Below are 19,620 nucleotides of genomic sequence, written 5' to 3' on the forward strand. Positions count from 1 at the left end.
GCCCATGGCCTCGCACCCCATGGCCTCACGCCCATGGTCTCGGCCCCATGGCCTTGCGCCCATGCCCTCGGCCCCATGGCCTCACGCCCATGCCCTCGGCCCCATGGCCTCGCGCCCATGGCATCGGCCCCATGGCCTCGCCCCCATGGTCTCGGCGCCATGGCCTCGCACCCATGGCATCGGCCCCATGGCCTCGTACCCATGGCCTCGACCCCATGGTCTCGGCCCCATGGCCTCATGCCCAGGGCCTCGCGCCCATGGCCTTGCACCCATGGCCTCGGCCCCATGGGCTTGCGCCCATGGCCTCATGCTCCATGGCATCACGCCCATGGCCTCGGCCCCATGGTCCCGCTCCCACGGCTTCGGAGGTGAGAATACTTGCAAGTGGCAAGGTACACGCATGAATATGGAATGTACCTACAAACCTAAAGAAGTTAGAGTATGGATATGGTACCCCTACCAGACAAGTAGTGGGAATGCCAGGAGTGGGAATACAAGATAGGAGTTATGGGCCATACGTCTACGGCCAGGAATCAGAGTCGACACCACTACTACCTGCTCCACTACGTCTGCCACCACTCCTCTGGCATGAGTACGTACAAGTAGTGGAGACATCTGCCGGACGCCTGCCCCTGTACTGGATGCACGACCACAACCTCTGAAACCACAATCCTGACAACGTACTTATGTACGACTTGGTCTCTTGGACCACCATGTACCCAAGGCCATTAGAGCCAACTATAAAAAGAACTCTAACTCCACCTGAAGGGGGGTTGGAAAATTCATTCTATGCAAAGGCTATTAAGCAATATACATTTTTCACTCCATTGTTCATCTTTGTTTATCCTTTCATAAGTTAATTCTAAGTTCTAATCTAAACATCGCCGCATTTACCTTTGAGTTTTCCGACCTAATTTCGTTGACAAGATTTCACCGTCAACAGTTTCTATCATCAACCTTCAAGATGAAAGATCTTGGAGAAGTTGATACCATACTCGGTATCAAAGTAAAGAAACATAGTGGGGGTTTTGCGCTAGGGCAAGCCCACTACGTTGAGAAAGTATTGAACAAATTTAACCATCTCAAGGTTAAAGATGCCAATACTCCATTCGATCATAGTGTAAAACTAGAGAAGAATGAAGGAAGAGCGGTGGCTCAATTGGAGTACGCTAGTGCTATAGGGAGTCTTATGTACGCTGCCCAGTGTACTAGACCTGATATAGCATTTGCGGTAAGTAAACTTAGTAGGTTTACAAGTAATCCAAGTGTGGATCACTGGAAGGCAATTGGAAGAGTCCTAGGTTATCTCAAGAAAACCAAAGGACTAAGCCTTCACTACTCCAAATTTCCTTCGATATTAGAAGGATATACAGATGCAAGTTGGATATCCAATCTTGGGGACAACTTGTCCACAACTGGTTGGGTCTTTACACTTGGTGGAGGTGCAATTTCTTGGGGTTCCAAGAAACAAACCTGTATATCTCATTCCACTATGGAAGCAGAGTTCATAGCTCTAGCTGCTACCGGCAAAGAGGTCGAATGGTTAAGGGATCTATTGATAGAGATTCCCCTAATCAAAGATAATGTATCTTCTATATCGATACATTGTGATAGCCAAGCGACATTGGCTAGAGCATACAGCGGAGTGTATAATGGGAAGTCTAGACACATTAGTCTAAGACATGGATATGTAAGAGAAATGATTCAAAGAGGAGTCATCTCAATATCCTATGTGAGAACAAGTGAAAATCTGACAGATCCTTTCACTAAGCCACTAACGAGGGATTTAGTGGCTGCATCATCTCGAGGGATGGGACTTAAACTCCCTAAAGAGATTCACGATTGATAGTAACCTATCTTAACAGTAGTTATTCAACTAGTGTTAGGTTCAATAGGTAATAACAAGTCAATCAAGTGAATATTAGTTGTACTCAAAACAAGTCCCATATGAGATATTGAGTACTTGTGTGTTACCAAGTGGAGGGTTAAAACCGAAAGGTTTTTTAATAGAATTCAGTCTTGTAAAGACAAGTACTTTAGGTAACAAAATACTGTAAGAATTCTACCTATATGGACCTAGGGGTGGTGCCGCCTCTCATGAGAATTGGGAGTATTCTCAAGAACGTCCATGAATGGAAAGTGCACATGGACATTAACGGTTCAAAGCGAGACATGGAGGTCTCAAGTGAACATCGCAAAGGTGTGTGTGTTATCACCGATTTGTCATCATGAAAAGATGGTTCAATGCCTAGTGCAACTTAATTTTCGACAAATTTTGTGATAATTACACTATAGTAAAGTTCAAGTTGAAAAACACTTTACTTTATGCACTAATGCAATGACTCCTATAAGAGAGAGTTCTTATTTAATCAAGTGGGGGATATGTTATATTTCAAAATATAATGATTGATTAAATAATTGTTAAAATAGATAACTATTTAATCTTGTGGGGGAATGTTATATTATTTTATAATATAATGTAAAATTATATTATATTATAATATAATGTTTTAGATTAAATAAATGTGACAAAGTGTGTCACATATTGTAACATATAATAGAGAGTAACAATATTTAGATATATGAGATATATCCAAATAATGTAACATATTTGGTATTACAAATTTGTAACTTCCAAATATTACCCTTTATTGTGTAAGATTGTTGTTACACAATATTGAGATGAATTTCATAAAGCCATATGAGATATGGCTGTTAGAGATATGATTTGAACCCCAATAATGTGTTTTGGGAGTTACAAAATCATTTGCGAGGGTTTGGAACCGTTTGGAAAAACAGCACAATCTTTTGTGCTGAAATTGGTCAGTGGCCGCGGCCTGTGGGTCAGAGACCAGTGGCCGCAACCACAGGCCAAAAACTGACCAAATTTTCAGTTTTTTCAATATTTGTTGAACGGCTCAAAAAACTCAAATAACTCCCAATTCTCCTTTTTAATTCCATATTAATCCAATTAAACATTGGTAACAACCATGGGGGTTGGTGGAATTTGAAATTCAAAGGGTGTCTCTAAACTCTATAAATAGGAGCCTATAGCTCACTTGTAAGACACAACTTTTCTATCCACTAGAGCACTTGGCTAGAAACACCTTGAGGCAGAAAGCTTTTCCAATATCTGAGAGAGATCCCTTAGTGCTTGAGTTAGGGGGAAATAAGCTTTTGGACAAAGGTTTTAAACCTTGTTCAAGTTGGTGATCCCCAATCCTCTTCACTTAGGTTGTGTAAGTGAGAGTTTGTTTGTGTTCCTGTTCTTCCTTTTATTCTATTATTTTTCTTCTTATTTTATTGTTCTATTTACTTGTATATTTTGTTTAAGAGTTGTAATCTTTCATTTGTTCTAAACACTTTATTTTACTTGTAATCTTTTGCTTAGAGTTGTATTCTTAATATTATCTTCTTCATCATCATCTTCTCCCTTTCTTTGGTTTATTTGTATTTTCAGTTATAGAGTTGTAACCTTATTTAATCAATCTATATTTACTTGTAATATTATTGCATAGAGTTGTAATATTATAATCATTTCCATTGAGGCAAAATAATATTTTCCTAACACAAGATGCATATTCTTTTCGGTAGCCCATCACTTGAGAACTCCAAAGTTAAGCGTGCTTGACCTGGGGTAATCTAGGGATGGGTGACCTCCTGGGAATTTTCCTAGGAAGCATGTGAGTGAGGAAAAAGCATGCTGAAAAGACTCGTGTTGGTTTGTAGGGCCAGTCGTCATTCCAGAAAGCAGCCATAGTGACGTGGGGCGTCATAAATGGTATCAGAGCCTTGACCCAACCGGAAGTGTGGCCGACGGGGACGTCGGGCCCGTAAAGGAAGGTGATTATGACAGTCAGAATCCCGTGATCCGTAAAGGGAAAGACCGGGTAAGCTGTGCAATCCCACACCGCCTGGGGAAGGTCAAGTGTGATGATTCTAAGACTGTGTGGGTATGGGACTACACAGTTGAAGAGGGCTTAAATGGATTGATGGGTATTACCTGTATCAACAAGATGCATCTTCTTTTCGGTAGCCCATCACTTGAGAACTCCAAAGTTAAGTGTGCTTGACCTGGGGTAATCTAGGGATGGGTGACCTCCTGGGAAGTTTTCCTAGGAAGCATGTGAGTGAGGACAAAGCATGCTGAAAAGACTTGTGTTGGTTTGTAGGGCCAATCGCCATTCCAGAAAGCAGCCATAGTGACGTGGGGCGTCACAACTAAGGAACTAAAAGATCGATCGTTCTCAGGGGTCGTCCTTATTATACTTCTCACTCGAACCTGAAGTAAGAAAACTTCACCCTGTGTATATGTGACATGCATAATTGTACTGAGGCATGTTGGTTGATAAATGTGTACATGGATTGCATATTAAATGCTAGTGAATGTTGATTACTTGTACATGGCACTGACTAGTCAGGGACACTGACCTAAGAGTCAGAAATGGCATAGCGTCATGAACGCCGAGCCAAATGAAGATTAGATTTAATCGATATCAGCGTTGGATGGCTCTAAGGCATTAACGTTGGACCGACCCTAAGGTCGATGAACTTATAAGCGCTTGGCTAGTCTGAGACTAGTTATTCAGAGCCAGGGCATATGGCCCTGGTGACTGTTTGTCACATGGCTAGGAAACGTTGTTCCAGGGTTATGACTCTATGGTCATGAGGAGGGTTATGTTGGTGACTATTCACCATACACTTATCCTATTTAAACTTATGAAAGGTTCACTTATCAGTTAAGCCCGAGTGACCCTATCATCACATGGCTATAGGGGGCTGTACCCGCTTTTGCGACTGTCACCTATTTGTTTGGACTGTTGGTCCTGGATGCTTATTACGATCCTTATTGATATTATATCATGCTGTATTATGTTTTCTTGCTGGGCCTTGGCTCATGGGTGCTATGTGGTGCAGGTAAAGGGAAAGAAAAGCTCACCTAACCTTGAGTGGAGAGCTTAGGTGGTGATGTGTACATGTGCGGCCGCTTGACCACCACGGCCAAGGCGTTCTCAGAGGAACTAGGGGGTTTACCCTATTTTTGCCGCTTAGGTCGGCGAGATTGTAAATTTGAAGCAGTAATGACCCTTTGTACTGAGAACAACTTGTAAACGTTTTGATTAGCTCTGCATAGCAGTTTGTAATGGAAATATCCATTCCCTTTTTATTAATTTTCCATCTTAACCTGTTAATTACACTTAGAGCATGTTTTTGACCAAAGGACTCGGGTTGTGGGTCAAATTTTCGGTCCACCGTTCACCGTAACTGTTCTGGGGTAACCAGGGCGTTACACTCACCAATCCTCTCCAGGATCTCAAATGGACCTACAAATCTAGGGCTCAACTTGCCCTTCTTCCCAAACCTTCTCACCCCTTTCCATGGCGAGACTCTAAGGAAGACATAGTCTCCTACCTAGAACCCCACGTTCATGTGTTTGGGATCTGCATAACTCTTCTGTCTACTTTGAGAAGCAAGCATTCATGCTCTAATCTTCCCAATGGCCTCACTGGTCCTCTGAACTTCCTCAGGACCCAAATATCTCATTTCTCCTGTCTCATCCCAATGAATGGGAGATTTGCATTTCCTACCATACAGCATCTCATAAGGTGCCACACCAATGGTAGACTAATAACTATTGTTGTAGGAAAACTCTATCAAAGGTAGATACTTACTCCAGGACCCACCAAAGTCCAGCACACATGCTCGCAGCATGTCTTCTAATATTTGGATTGTCCTCTCAGATTATCCATCTGTCTGAGGATGATAAGCAGTACTAAACTTCAACTATGTTCCCATGGCCTTCTGTAAACTTCCCCAGAACTTGGAAGTGAAAGTGGGGTCCTGATTTGACACGATCGACCTCAGAGCTCCATGGAGGCTCACGATCTCTCTCACATAGAGATCTGTGTACTGGTCAACTGTATATGTAGTCCTCACTAGTAAGAAGTGAGCTGACTTGGTGTAGCGATCCACAATAACCCATACTAAATCATGTTGACCCACAGTCCTGGGTAATCCCACCACAAAATCCATCATGATGTCTTCCCATTTCCACTCTGGAATGTCTAGAGGTTGTAATAACCCTGCCGGCCTCTGATGCTCAGCCTTGACCTGTTGACATGTCAAGCACTTAGCCACATACTCCACTACATCCCTCTTCATCCCAAGCCACCAATACAATGATCTCACATCCTTATACATCTTCGTGGTGCTTGGATGCAAAGAATAAGGAGTTGTAACGCCCTGGTTACTCCAAGACCATTACTGTGAGCTTTGAACCGTGCTTAACTCGCTAATCGAGTTCTTTGGTTATAAACGTGCATCTAGGTGTTATTAATAGGTTAAGGTGGAAAACCAATCAAAAGGAAATGATATATTTTATTTAAAACATAAAACTGTTCATGGGCCCATAAAAGCGTTTACAAGTTATTTACAATACAAAACAGTCATTACAGTGTAAAATTTACAACCCGCCGACCTAAGCGGCAAAAATAGGGTTAACCCCCTAGTTCCTCTAAGAATCTCCTTGGCTGTGGTGGTCAAGCGACCGCATATGCACACATCACCACCTAAGCCCTTCACTCAAGGCTGGGTGAGCTTCTCTTTTCCTTTACCTGCACCACATAGTACCCATGAGCCAAAGCCCAGCAAGAAAACTCATTACTGCATGTATATAATATCAAATGATGATCATGATAATCATCCAGAGCTTATAGCCCCAAACAAATGAGTAACAGATGTGTAAGTTACTAATGTGGGTTCTGCACCCTTCACAAATGAGTGACTGCATCACTAGTATGAGTGACCATGGAGTCACTAGTGTGGGTTTCGTACCTTTAACCATGTGACGATGCAGTCACCTGGGCCTTCTGGCCCTGACTTTTAGTGACTAGTCATGGAACTAGACAAGCGCTTTTAGTTTTCATCGAACTTGGGGTCGGTCTGGCATTAATGCTCATAGTGAGTCATTCAATGCTGATGTCGATTAGATCTAATCTTTTTGGCTCTGCGTTCATGACGCTTATGCCGCTCTTGACTCATAGGTCAATAACATACTATTAGTGCTCAGTACTACTGTCGAACTTGACTAGTAAGTCACAGCTTCACAGTCACCATTGCCGATTCTGAATAATAAGTCAGTGCCATTCACAAGTAAGCAAGATTTGCTACGCATTTAACATGCCTCAATAATAACCATGCGTGTCACATATGGGGTGCAGTTTTCTTACCTCTAGTTCGAGCGAGAAATAATAAAAGAACGACCATTGAGAACGATCGACCTTTTGATTCCTTAGCGGTTACCTAGTCATAACCAATATTCATATCCCGTTACCCTAAAATTCCCGGCAACGTTCTAATCACCAAATTACCCCGAGACTCACCCCGAGCCCCGAACTTAATCCCGTTATGACCAAACCACTAACTTGTACTCAAAGATCGCCTCATGCCAAATGGCTCGAACAAATCCACATTATAATGTGGCCTCAACAATAATTCACCAACATGCATACAAATATACAATTACGACCTCAACGGGCCAAATTACCAAAATGCCTCTGTCATGAAATGTGGACCCACATGCATGCATTTAACATCATATTATAATATAATTCACATAAACATGCACATAATCATTTAATGGCATAATAAATCAATTATGGCCATCCCGACCTACTAATCCAACCATTAAACCTCATTAGGGATTTTGGGGCATTACAGAAGTAGTATGAGATTCATCCAGAATCTCCCGCCTCATAGCAGTGTCTAACGGAACACATATCCAACCCTTGTATCTCAACAAGCCCACCTCAGACACTATATAATCTCTGGACACTCCAGCTAAAACATCCTCTCTAATCTTGGTCAGATGTGGATCACCCAACTGACCTTCCTTGATTCTCTCCAACAGCATAGACTGTAGCGTAATGTTGGCCAATTGGCCTATCGGTAATTCTATACCAGCTCTGGTCATATCCTATGCTAATTCTCTAGATATCAGCCTCGCACTGAAAAATTTGTCCCGGACCCTTCCGGCTTAAAGCATTAGCTACCACGTTGGCCGTTCCTGGATGATACAAGATCTCACAATCATAATCTTTTACTAACTCCAGCCAACACCTTGTCTCATGTTCCAGTCTTTCTGTGTGAAGAAGTACTTCAGGCTCTTGTGGTCAGTATAAATCTCACACTTCTCTCCATAAAGGTAATGCCTCCATATCTTTAATGCAAAGACCACAGCTGCCAATTCTAAATCATGAGTGGAATATCTCTGCTCATACTCCTTCAGTTGACGTGAGGCATAGGCAATCGCCTTCCCTGACTGCATCAGAACACAACCCAAACCCTGATGTGAGGCATCACATTATATCACAAACTTCTCTTGATCTGTAGGAAGACTCAAAACTGGAGCTGTAATCAACCTCTGCTTCAGTTCCTGGAAGTTGTTCTCACACCTGTCTGACCACACAAACCTTTGATTCTTATGTGTCAGCTCAGTCAATGAAGTAGCGTTCTTAGAGAACCCTTCCATGAAACATCTATAATAACTGCTAATCCAAGGAAACTTCTAACTTTTGAAGCATTCATTGGCCTTGGCCAATCTCTGACCGCCTCAATCTTGGCTGGATCCACTTTAATCCCCTCCTTACTGAAAATGTGCCCAAGGAAAGATACCTATGATAACTAGAACTCAAACTTCTTGAACTTTGCAAACATTCTGTGTTCCCTCAGTCTCTGTAGAATCAATCTCAAATGTTGTTCATGCTCTGACTCTGATTGAGAATAAACCAAATTATCATCGATGAAGACGATCACAAACTGGTCCAAATAATCCTTGAACACTGTGTTCATCAAATCCATAAAAGAAGTTTGGGCATTAGTCAATCCAAAAGACATGACTAAGAATTCATAATGCCTATATCTAGTGCAAAAAACAGTCTTCGGTATATCTCCCTACTTGACCCTCAGCTGATGATAACCAGATCGAAGGTCTATCTTTGAGAATACCCTTTTACCTTGCAATTGATCAAACAGATCATCTATCCTTGGCAGAGGATACTTGTTCTTAATTGTTAACTTATTCAGTACTCTGTAATCAATACACATCCTCAGAGAACCATCTTTCTTCTTCACAAACAGAGCTGGTGCACCCCAAGGTGAGAAACTAGGTCTGATAAAACCCAAATCTAACAACTCTTGTAGTTGTACTTTCAATTCTTTTAATTCTGCTGGGGCTATTCTATAAGGTGCTCTAGACACTGGCTCCGTCCCTGGTGCCAGTTCTATCACAAATTCAATATCTCTGTGTGGTGGCAACCCTGGTAAATATTCTGGAAACACATCCAGAAACTCACACACTAATCTGGTCTCCTCTGGTCCCACTGGCATGGCCCGAGTGGTATCCACCACACTGGCTAAGAATCCTATGCAACCTCCTTGCAATAGATCTCTAGCCCTCAAAATAGATATCATAGGTATACGGGGTCCATGCATAGTGCCAAAAAATCCAAAAGGATCTTCACCTTCAGGCTCAAAGGTTACCATCTTCCTTCTGCAATCTATAGTTGTCCCATGCTTCACTAACCAATCCATACCCAGAATCATGTCAAAGTCAGTCATAACTAACTCTATAAAATCAACTGACAACTCACTGCCCTCCACTATCACTGGTAAAGATCTGACCCATCTCCTGGATACTACTAACTTCCCAGTGGGTAATAAGGTCCCAAACCCCACAACATAATAATCACATGGTCTACACTGTCTATTAATAATTCTACTAGCAACAAAAGAATGTGTAGCACCAGAATCAATCAAAACAATATAAGGGGTTCCACCACTCAAAAGTTGACCTATAAATATTGAGGGTGAAGCCTCAGCTTTTGCTTGAGTCAATGCGAACACTTGAGCTGGGGCCGAGCTGTCCGCCTTCCTGGGTTCTTCCTTTCTTGCTTTGAGATGTCCCATTGCCCCACATAAAAATCAAGCCTTTGCTATACACTCCCTCAAATGGCGTCTTTTGCACCTAGGGCACTCTGGATAAGTCCTTCAGGCTTCCCTGCCACCCTGGCGGCCCATTGTAATACCACATGGTCGCTTGTCAGGGCCTGGAGCTGGGAAGGTATCAGGAGCCTTCCTCTTCTGATCACTGGGGCCTCCGCCCCTACCTAAACCCATAAATGGAGGACTTGTCCTCCTCAACTCTCTTCTGGCTGCATTGTCTCACTAGATTTTGTTCTCTGCGCTCTCAGCTGTGAGCGCCTTCTCCACCACCTGTGCATAAGTAGTAACTCCAGCTACATTAGTGATACGAACATCCCGGGCTAATCTAGGCTATAGCCCCTGGAGAAACCTCTCCCTTCTGGTCCCATCAGTGGGCACCGGCTCCATGGCAAACTTTGCCAATTTATCAAACTTCAGAGCATATTCAGTCACTGACTGACTCCCTTGAAGTAATCTGATAAACTCTTCAGCCTTTTGCAGCCCTGATTGCATCATTGTAATATTTTTCACTGAACAAAGTTTGAAACTCTTCCCAACTCAGGGCATTGATGTTTCTGGTCTTGGATATACTTCCCACCAAATTCGGGCATCATCCTGAAACATATTGATGGACCCAAAACATGTATGTTTTAAAAATTTATAACTCGCAAGCGCACGAATCGTATATGAAATATAGTGTTCGTGTAAGCACGAGATCAAACCCAAATGAGTTGTCTAAAATAAAAAAGAAAACTATTTTAAATCAAAATTAATAAATTCTAACCTAGCTCCAAAGATTGATGAGAATTTGTGACAAGAAAATCAAATAAGAGATAATAATAAAGAAATTTAAGACAATAAATAAAAATAAATTAATAGTATAAATCAAGATGGTGAAAGAAGATTATTAAGGTATTAGAATCCACAAAATATAAGTTCAATAATATTTATAAGTACATTGATTTCCAAATTTCATTAATAGTAGAAATTAATCAACTATCACTTATTCAAATTAGATATTCTATTTAAGCACAAATTATTATAGAATTGTAGGATTTATCTTCACTTTTAAAATTAAAATTTCAAAGTATTTAATGTAAATCAATCTAATGAAATAATAAATAAATCAATAAATATTATTTATAAAGCAAACATAATATTTTTGTTCTAAGCATTTGATGTGCACAATTTAATAGCACACCTTAATCAAAGAATATTATGATTTTGCACTAATGAAGAACAAATTATAAATATGTTCTAACAATAAAAAATACAAGATATTTAAGATGAAAGAAAATATTTGAAGAAGAAAATCCATAAACTTTATTGCACAAAATGAGAAATCAACATACAACATAAATACTATATAGTTACATATTGTTTCATCATCACCTTAGTGATCTTAAAAAGATTAGAAACTCATAACTAGAATAGAAATTACAAATTAAAAAAATTACAAACATAAATAGGATAATTTGGAGGAGGAACCCCCAAATTTTTTCTCTAAAAGCTCAGAAAAAATGACTAAAAAGAAGAAAAGATGAAGATAATGGAGTGGTCTTGAAAGTGTAGAAATTTTGTAGTGTCCTCCTCTAAAATAAGCATACCCAAATGGTCTTGAAAATTCTATATTTATAGCCAAAATGAGAGTATTAAAATAATTAATTTAAATTAATTAAATTGATTAAATTAATAATAATATGAAAAATATAGGTAAGTTTTAGGATGTAAAGATGATTTTGGGGTAAAATTTGTGGAAAAGTTTGGGTAAAAATATGACATTTTTAGACATTAGGGACAAGGGACAATGGGACAAATTGGGCTCAAGGAGAAGGGGAAGGTGGCTGGTGCAAGTGGCTGTTGGACTCAGGCCTGGGGTGGTTCGTAGGCCCACGTGGCTGGTTGAGCATGGCTGAAGGGCTGCTGGTAGAGGTGGGCGGAAAGCAGCAAGCCCAAGTGCTGGGAGGCAGGCCCGTGTGGCTGGGCTGGTGGCTGGCTGGCTGGCAGCTCCAGGCGTGTGGCTCTGGGCGGCTCCAGGCGGCTCCAAGAGGCTTATAGGCCATGGGACAAGAGGTGGGCTGGTTTTGGGCCTTTGGACAAAAACACCAAATCTCTTACTTTTCCTTGAAGAATACCACTTTTTCCTTCATTTTTCTTGCTTTCAAGAGCTAAAAAAATACCACATAATTTCTACAAAATAAATATAAATTAAGTCATGATAATATATTTTCAATTATAAAATAAACCATATTAATTCTTTGAAAACATTAATTACAACTTAATTTAATTTAACATTAAAGATCAACAAAAGTGCTTTTTTTTACTTCTAACTAAACTCAATAATTCAAATAATTAAACTACAACAAAATAACTATAAAAACACACAAAAATATATAAAATCAAAATAAACCCAATAAATTCAAAATTACTTAAAAACTTAATAAATCAATTAAAAACTCAAGAATTAAGCAACAATTATTATATAAAATATGGTAAAATAACTCTATTTTGTAGAGTTATCACGTATACGTGGCACAAGCCACCCTCTCATTACTAGACACCCTCATAAAGTCAAGGATGGTGGTAATCATGCTCATCCATTGCTCTGCCTTAGCTGGATCTGCACTACCCTAAAAAACTGGAGGTTGCTGTTTTTTGAACCTTTCATAAAGAGGTTCCCATTTTCTTCTAGCCTCTGGCAACTGCTCAACTATTGGCACCGCTACGGGTGGTGCCTCAGGTAAATAGAATCAGGCAAAAATTAAAAAAATTATATGAAAACTTAAGTAAACATTGTCATTGAGCTCTATCGAGCTACAACATAACCCTATCAAGCTTATCGATAAAATCATGATCTGTCTACATAAAGAACCATCGAGTATGCATCGAGCTACAATCGAGCCTATCGAGCAACATCATCCCTAAACCCATCGAGACTATCGAACCACTGTCGAGCCTATCGAGAAAAGCATAATCTGTCTCCATAAAGAACCATCAAGCATGCATCGAGCTACAATCGAGCCTATCGAGCAACATTATCCCTAAAACTATAGAGATTGTCGAGCTCCTATCGAGCCTATCAAGCCCGTTTTATCTAAAACCACAGACCCATCGAGCAATTTATACTTATCCTATCGAGCTCATATCGAGCTTCTATCTAAGCATTCATACTACCCTATCGAGCTACTATCGAACCTATCGAGCCACTGGTTCAAACTCAGAAAAAACCCACAAAATTAACGAATCCATTCCACATATTACAGATTCAACTTGCATTTCACTTAAAAATGGATTTGAGTTAGAGATCTAACCTTTGCTTGTCGCTGTGGGAGGAAAAATGTGTCGTGGGTCTCGGGTTCGAAGGGAATGAGTCGCCGTGGGTCTCGAGTAGATGGAGGTCGACAGAGTTACTCGCTTGAGATGCTCGACAGGGGTTGGGCTCAACGCGATTTTGGGGTTTCTTGTTAGGTATGAGAGAGAGGGTGAGAGAGAGAGAGAGAAAAAAAAATTGAGAGTGTAAAGAGAGAAATGAGGTTTAATTTTGAGTGTTTTTGGTAGAAGGGAAATCAAATTGAAAGATTGAGAATAGTGGTGATATATATATTTTTTTACGAGAGTGACTATATTATGTGTAGAAAGTGAGATTTTCCAGCTGAAATGTATGGGTAATGATGGTCATGACGTGATGTCATGGCCATGGATGTTCATATTCCTTACTGGTCTGAGTTGAGGATAAGGGGTTTGACTTGTTCTCCATGGAGTAGCCACCAAGTAAAAAACACGAGGGCTTTTTCAGTCAAACTCAAAAACCAGAATTTCAGTACTTGTGGAGGCGCTCACTCTGCCATTTTGGGGTGGAAGAAGAGAGAAATGGGTTGGAGTGAGACAGTCAGAAACGCAGAGAAGTTGGTGGAGAAAACCATGAAAGGGAACGACGCTTCCCACGACGCTGCTCACGTTTGGAGGGTCAGAGATCTCGCTCTCTCTCTCGCCCAAGATGAAGGCCTCTCTTCCAATCCACACTCCATGCAAATTGTAAACTCACCAAATATTGTGATTTTTTTTAAATAAAATAGAAAGGGTTCTGGGTTTATATTTTTTGCCCATTTTCAATAGTCAAAATTTCTATCATTATAGTCGTATGAAAATGATTCCTGGCATCTTTCTGACCCTCAAATCTCTTTCTTTGACAGGTTGAGCTCGCTGCCCTTCTCCATGATATAGGTTTGTACCCAACTATATTATGATATATGATTTATTTATTTGTTTAGCTCTGTGCTGTGTTGTGTTGTTTCATGGCAAAATAAATAACAAGTTTCTAAGACCATCCATTACGCTAGAAGTTTTGACTTTACACATGATTAAACTTACTTTTGTTCTTTGTTTTGATGGAATTTACTAATATCCCAGTTTTTGCTTGGTTATTGCAGGTGATTACAAATACTTGAGGTTCGTATTTGCTCTTGCTTTCTTGCTGAATTTTTAGTGCAGTATGCGTAGATTACTTTTCTGTGCAAGAAATAAAGAAGCATTTAATTACTTATGAATTATGGCACTGTTTTTGTTGGATATGTGCATCACCAATGTAGGGTCAGGTCCTCTCAAATTTGTCTCTGGATTATTATTTTCAAATTTTTACATTCTGGTTTACCAGGCTATATGACTTACCTTTTTTCCTCTCATAGTCATGATTGTTCAATTTATATTGGTATTTTGCTTGGCATGTTTATATTTATAATGGTTTTGAGCACACTTTGACATGCAGAGATCCATCTGAGGAGAAAATTGTTGAGAATTTTTTGGAGGCAGAAGGAATAGAGGAGGAGATGAAAAGTACGATCTTGGGGATTATTAAGGGCATGGGTAAGCCTTTCTAATGCTGTCATTTTATAAATGGTTATCATGCTTTATTTGTTCTGTTTATAGCTTTTTTTTCTTTCTTATTTGCTATGTTGTAGATTCTAGTTTCTGTTTAAATCAATAACTTGTCTATTTCATCATATATGTATGAACCTTGTAGTGTACTAAACATTTTGTGCTCTTTTCAACTTGCAGGTTTCAAAGAGGAGGTTTCAGGGAATGGAGTTGGTGAACTGTCTGTAGAGTTTGGGGTTGTACAAGATGCTGATCGCCTGGATGCAATTGGTGCTATTGGTAATATGTTTCTTTGATAATTTCCTTGCTTTTAAAACTATTTGATTTATATACTTAGGAATAAAGGTGAGGTCATCATGTAAGTTGTACACAATGACCTTGTGATGTTTACTAGTAGCCTTGCTTTGGAATTTTAATATCATTTTTGAGTTGAAATGCTAAATGCTTTGAAGATTGGAACAAATTCTGTTGTGTCTATATGGTACGCAGCTATAACTTCTCTCTCGATTTCAGGAATTGCTCGGTGCTTTACTTTTGGCGGAAGCAGGAACAGAGTTCTCCATGATCCTAACATCCAGCCACGGTTAGACTTATCCAAGGAACAGTATATGAAAAAAGATGAGCAGACTACTGTAAACCACTTCCATGAGAAGCTTCTTAAGCTTAAGGATATGATGAAAACCAAGGTACAATGGTTAGAAAAAGTTGAAAACAGAGAGTACTTTCCTACACCCTTTTAATTATTTTTATATATATGTTCAAAAATCAAGAAAATATTGAAATGAATGCTTTAGGCTGGACGGAGCAGGGCTGAGAAAAGGCACAAATTCATGGAGGATTATCTTAAAGAGTTCTATGATGAATGGAATGGAAAAGCTTGAAGCAGAAAGAGAGACTTACTATAACTCCCCATGTAATGTGTTGTCTCTAGCTCTAACATTATTTGAGTCTCAATTTCAAATTGTGATGGATTATGTTATATACAAATAGTGTAAAATAAAAATGAAGGTGGATGATTCATGATTGTAACTTTTAATGCCTAAAATAAGGTGAGTTTTCTGATTGTCGTTTACCAACTTGCACCAGCACATAGGATAGCTGAACAAGTAGTCAATGACCACTTTGAAATAGCTTTTTCATTCAGAAAACATGTCATTACTTCTTAAACCAACCACCCACCAAACATAGGAGGTTTGCTCTTTTGAATAATCCTAGGACAGTTTTGCATTTCCATGCCGTCTTTCTCATTTTCTTCTAAAGTCAGTTTGACTACTGTTTTCTGACAAGTGTAACTGATAAGAAAGAAACCTTAATTTGCTTGAGAAGATTCTTTAAAGTATAATGACATATAAACAAATAATCATTACAAATCAAATAAGATTATTTTCCAAATCACAACCTCAAACGACATATGACTAAAACTAATTATAAACAATACAGTATCCACATGACCACTCCCTTATTTGAAATCCAACTTTCTCTAGTGGTCATATCACTCCACACTTGCCTATAATAAGATCCATGTATTGCATATATATATATATATATATATCTATATAAAACTCTAAGAAAAAAGGCACATTAAGTGCTGCATTATTATAACATGATGATGCATTAGTATCTTAATCAACCTTTGAAGTAGTAATTTTGAAGCGCAGACTGGTCACGCCTAGAGAGATGGACCTTCAAGCCATGCTTCATGTACATGGTCAAGGCCAACTTAGGCACCACAGGGTGGTTCTCCACAACCTTGACATGGTAATGGTAGATGATTGAAGCGGCCACGAATTTCATTTGGTAGTAAGCAAAGTCTTTGCCTAAGCACAGGCGAGGTCCGCCGTTGAATGCCGTGAATTTGTAGGCGGATTCTCTCATATACCGCCCGTCACGGCCGAGCCATCTCTCCGGTTTGTATTCGAGGCAGTCCTTACCCCATATGGCCTCTGTTCTTCCCATGGCGTATATTGCATACACCACTTTGGTTCCCTTTTTCAACTCTGTTCCATCTGGGAATTTTTCATCTTCAACCACCTACATATTTTATCCTTAAAATGTTATAAAAACACTCAGGGGATCATTTATTGTATACATTGAAAAAGTGAACAAAGCATTAAATCAAACACCTCATAATAAGTCAATATAGTATTAGCATTGCCTTTCACAGCTAAGTTTTTCCATTTAGTATTTTAATGAAAAAACTTTATCATCACTATTACTATCATTTTTATGAACACTCAAAACAAATGGAATCAATACAACATTTTAGGGAATATTTACTATTAATGAGTTATTATATAAATTATCACTAAGGGTTTTAGGTAATTTTGTCGAACACACTGCAAAACAAGTCAATTTTGTAAATGACATTAAAAAAGTTATGTTTTCACCTATTATTATTAGATATATATTAATGTTGGTAATTAGTAAAAATAATAGCTATAATGTTTTTTTTTTATCTCCTTACCTCCTTGTGGTCCACTGGAACCGAAGGATACAATCTGAGAGCCTCTGAAATAGCAGCCTGCAAATAATCCATTTTCTTAATCTCCTCTGGTCTAAACACCACCATATCTCCCTTCTCAAGCTCTTCTCTCTCCCCCAATATCTTACAAAGCTCTTCAAGTATTTTCTGCACAACCACCGGATTCCGATCAATAAGCCAGAAAAACCAGCTCAAAGCCACCGAAGAAGTATCTCTCCCGGCCAGTATAAAGTTCACACAAATATCTCTCAAAAACTTGTCCGAAAACGCCTCTCCGTTCTCGTCTTTCAACCCCATGAACACAGTCAAGAGGTCTGACCTCATCTTCTTCTCATCACAACGTGACGAAAGCTCCTTCTTCCTCGTTTGAATCACGTCCTCGGCGAACTCATCCACTCCTCGTAATGATTCCTTCAGCTTCTTCTCCATTCCAACGTTTAAATACCTCATGGCTTTCCACAAACACGTCGGAGTCACGAACCGGAACACGGTGGCTTCGGTGGCGTCCTCGAAGGCTTTGGCGAATGGGATTTCCGGCAACCCCTTTTGCAAGCAACCGGGATCGACCCCGAAAGCGATCATGCAAACGTTGTCGAACGTTAGTCTCAAGAGAACTTCTTGAAGATCTATCCCTGCCAACTGTTTGATGGAGTCCTCTAAGACCGGTAACAGCCGAGCATGGACTAACTCACGGAGAGACTCAGTTGTCAAATTTCGGAATTTGGCCGAGTGAAACTCAATACTCGCCGTCTTTCTTTGTCGTTGCCAAGTTTCATTGTCAGCGCTGAAGATTCCATCGCCGAGAAGATCACGCACCGTGTCACGAAAGTAAGGCCCTTTAGGAAAGTTAGAGAACTTTGTCTTGAGTAGATACTCTAAGTTTCGAGGGTCGGAGGTGACTATACAGTTCAGGCTGCTAAACCATGGTCCTTTGAACCAAAACGTACCGTTTTGGGTTCGGAGAACGTCGGAGATCCACTCATACATGTTGGTTTGGAGAGCAGACGCCAAAGAAGGCAACATACCAAGAACTGGCCAAACGGGCAAGCCTTGTTTCCTCTTCTGCCTCAGCGAGTTAATGGCAATAAACACGAAGACCGCTGCGAAAACCTCCAAGAGTTGAAAATGGCGGAGGAAGACAAATTTTCCGGTGGCAGCAGCGGCGGCATCGGCCGTGAAGTTGGTGGTGATGGTTGTGATATTCATGGTGTTGGGATGATGAAGACGAGAACTTTGCATGGGAAAGAAGTAATTAATATGTGAGAAAAGGTGAGTAAACATGAGTTATATGGCGCTGTGTAAAGTAACTATTACTAAGGTGATTTCTTGGCGTGTATGCTTTGCTTCAAGCATTAGTAGTAGTTTTTATTTGGTGAGCTGATATAGTTTGTGTGTGGTCTCCGAGTGTGGCCAAATTAACCTTTTGTATATTAGAATAATTGGAGTGGTTTTTTATGTGAATGGTTTAGTACATATACAAACATGCACTTAAACTTGAGAATAAGTTTTTTCTAAGTTGGGAATATTTGTTTTTGGACCCAAACCAAATGTGGAAATAACTAGGGTTTTTGTGAGTTAGAGTGTCAAATATGAACAAGGAATACATTGACACCCTTTTGAACTTAAGAACTAATGCTTTTTTTTTCTATAAACACCACCACAAGTTGATCATGAGTAGTACTAAATATTAACATAGGAGGAGGATAAGAAGTGGGTGAAGCGGATAACCTAATAAGTTTGCTTTGCTTTCTCAACTTATATATATATATATATATATTTCTCAACTTGTCATTTCATATATATATATAAACTGCTAAAGGACATTATTAGTTATCATAATTAAGCAGTATGCATGTATATATATATAAAAAAAATAAGGTGACCAACATGTGAATCCACGTGGATACACACTGTTCACCAATATCGTTGGCATAGCCGGGTGGGTCAACCCACACCCGCCCCATTCATTTTTTTTATTTAAATTTTAACATTTATATATATAAACCTTTTCCACTTTAGCTAATCCATCAACTAATATTGTTATAAAAGGTCTTTAAAGTTAATTAAAAGTGAGCTAGAGAGTATGTATAATTTATCTGAGTCATGTTCCTATCATGTAAGGGGTCACTTCCCTTCATACACATATTTTTGGTCAACCAAACACATATGTATGTATATAAATTCATGTCATATAAATCAGACAAGGCCACTGTAACAATTTTAAAAATGTGTCAATCCGTGTGCATGCGAAATCGATTTTCAAATCCATTTGCGGCACAGAT

The 19,620-nt window shown here is 39.6% G+C and overlaps 3 protein-coding genes across 3 annotated transcripts; 1 reads left to right on the top strand and 2 right to left on the bottom strand.

Moving 5' to 3' along the window:
• Window positions 1-6,906: 6,906 nt before the first annotated feature.
• Window positions 6,907-13,426, bottom strand: LOC133796516 (uncharacterized). Its single transcript, XM_062234067.1, has 2 exons — window positions 13,293-13,426; window positions 6,907-12,171 (listed from the first exon to the last, which is right to left on the bottom strand). The coding sequence occupies exon 2, from the start codon at window positions 9,964-9,966 to the stop codon at window positions 8,953-8,955; it is 1,014 nt and encodes a 337-aa protein (XP_062090051.1). The 5' UTR covers window positions 9,967-12,171; window positions 13,293-13,426; the 3' UTR covers window positions 6,907-8,952.
• A 125-nt stretch (window positions 13,427-13,551) lies between these two features.
• LOC133796517 (uncharacterized) lies at window positions 13,552-15,928 on the top strand. Its single transcript, XM_062234068.1, has 7 exons — window positions 13,552-14,016; window positions 14,175-14,205; window positions 14,412-14,430; window positions 14,747-14,844; window positions 15,037-15,135; window positions 15,370-15,542; window positions 15,651-15,928. Exons 1-7 carry the CDS (start codon window positions 13,672-13,674, stop codon window positions 15,735-15,737), a joined length of 852 nt encoding a protein of 283 aa, XP_062090052.1. The 5' UTR covers window positions 13,552-13,671; the 3' UTR covers window positions 15,738-15,928.
• Window positions 15,929-16,169: 241 nt separating this feature from the next.
• Window positions 16,170-18,674, bottom strand: LOC133796515 (cytochrome P450 86B1). Its single transcript, XM_062234066.1, has 2 exons — window positions 17,321-18,674; window positions 16,170-16,887 (listed from the first exon to the last, which is right to left on the bottom strand). The coding sequence occupies exons 1-2, from the start codon at window positions 18,617-18,619 to the stop codon at window positions 16,483-16,485; spliced, it is 1,704 nt and encodes a 567-aa protein (XP_062090050.1). The 5' UTR covers window positions 18,620-18,674; the 3' UTR covers window positions 16,170-16,482.
• Between the last annotated feature and the right edge of the window lie 946 nt (window positions 18,675-19,620).

Source organism: Humulus lupulus, chromosome 8, assembly GCF_963169125.1.
Source record: "Humulus lupulus chromosome 8, drHumLupu1.1, whole genome shotgun sequence".
Taxonomy (NCBI): Eukaryota; Viridiplantae; Streptophyta; class Magnoliopsida; order Rosales; family Cannabaceae; genus Humulus; species Humulus lupulus.

What these genes read in the sequence shown, in the direction of transcription:
- LOC133796516 (XM_062234067.1), bottom strand. Translation starts at nt 9,966, where the DNA reads ATGGGACATCTCAAAGCAAGAAAGGAAGAACCCAGGAAGGCGGACAGC.
- LOC133796517 (XM_062234068.1), top strand. Translation starts at nt 13,672, where the DNA reads ATGGCCATGGATGTTCATATTCCTTACTGGTCTGAGTTGAGGATAAGG. An exon ending in GGATGCAATTGGTGCTATTG is followed by an intron (nt 15,136 to 15,369) that starts GTAATATGTTTC and finishes TCTCGATTTCAG; the next exon opens with GAATTGCTCGGTGCTTTACT. An exon ending in AGGATATGATGAAAACCAAG is followed by an intron (nt 15,543 to 15,650) that starts GTACAATGGTTA and finishes TGAATGCTTTAG; the next exon opens with GCTGGACGGAGCAGGGCTGA.
- LOC133796515 (XM_062234066.1), bottom strand. Translation starts at nt 18,619, where the DNA reads ATGTTTACTCACCTTTTCTCACATATTAATTACTTCTTTCCCATGCAA. An exon ending in TTCCAGTGGACCACAAGGAG is followed by an intron (nt 16,888 to 17,320) that starts GTAAGGAGATAA and finishes TAAAATATGTAG; the next exon opens with GTGGTTGAAGATGAAAAATT.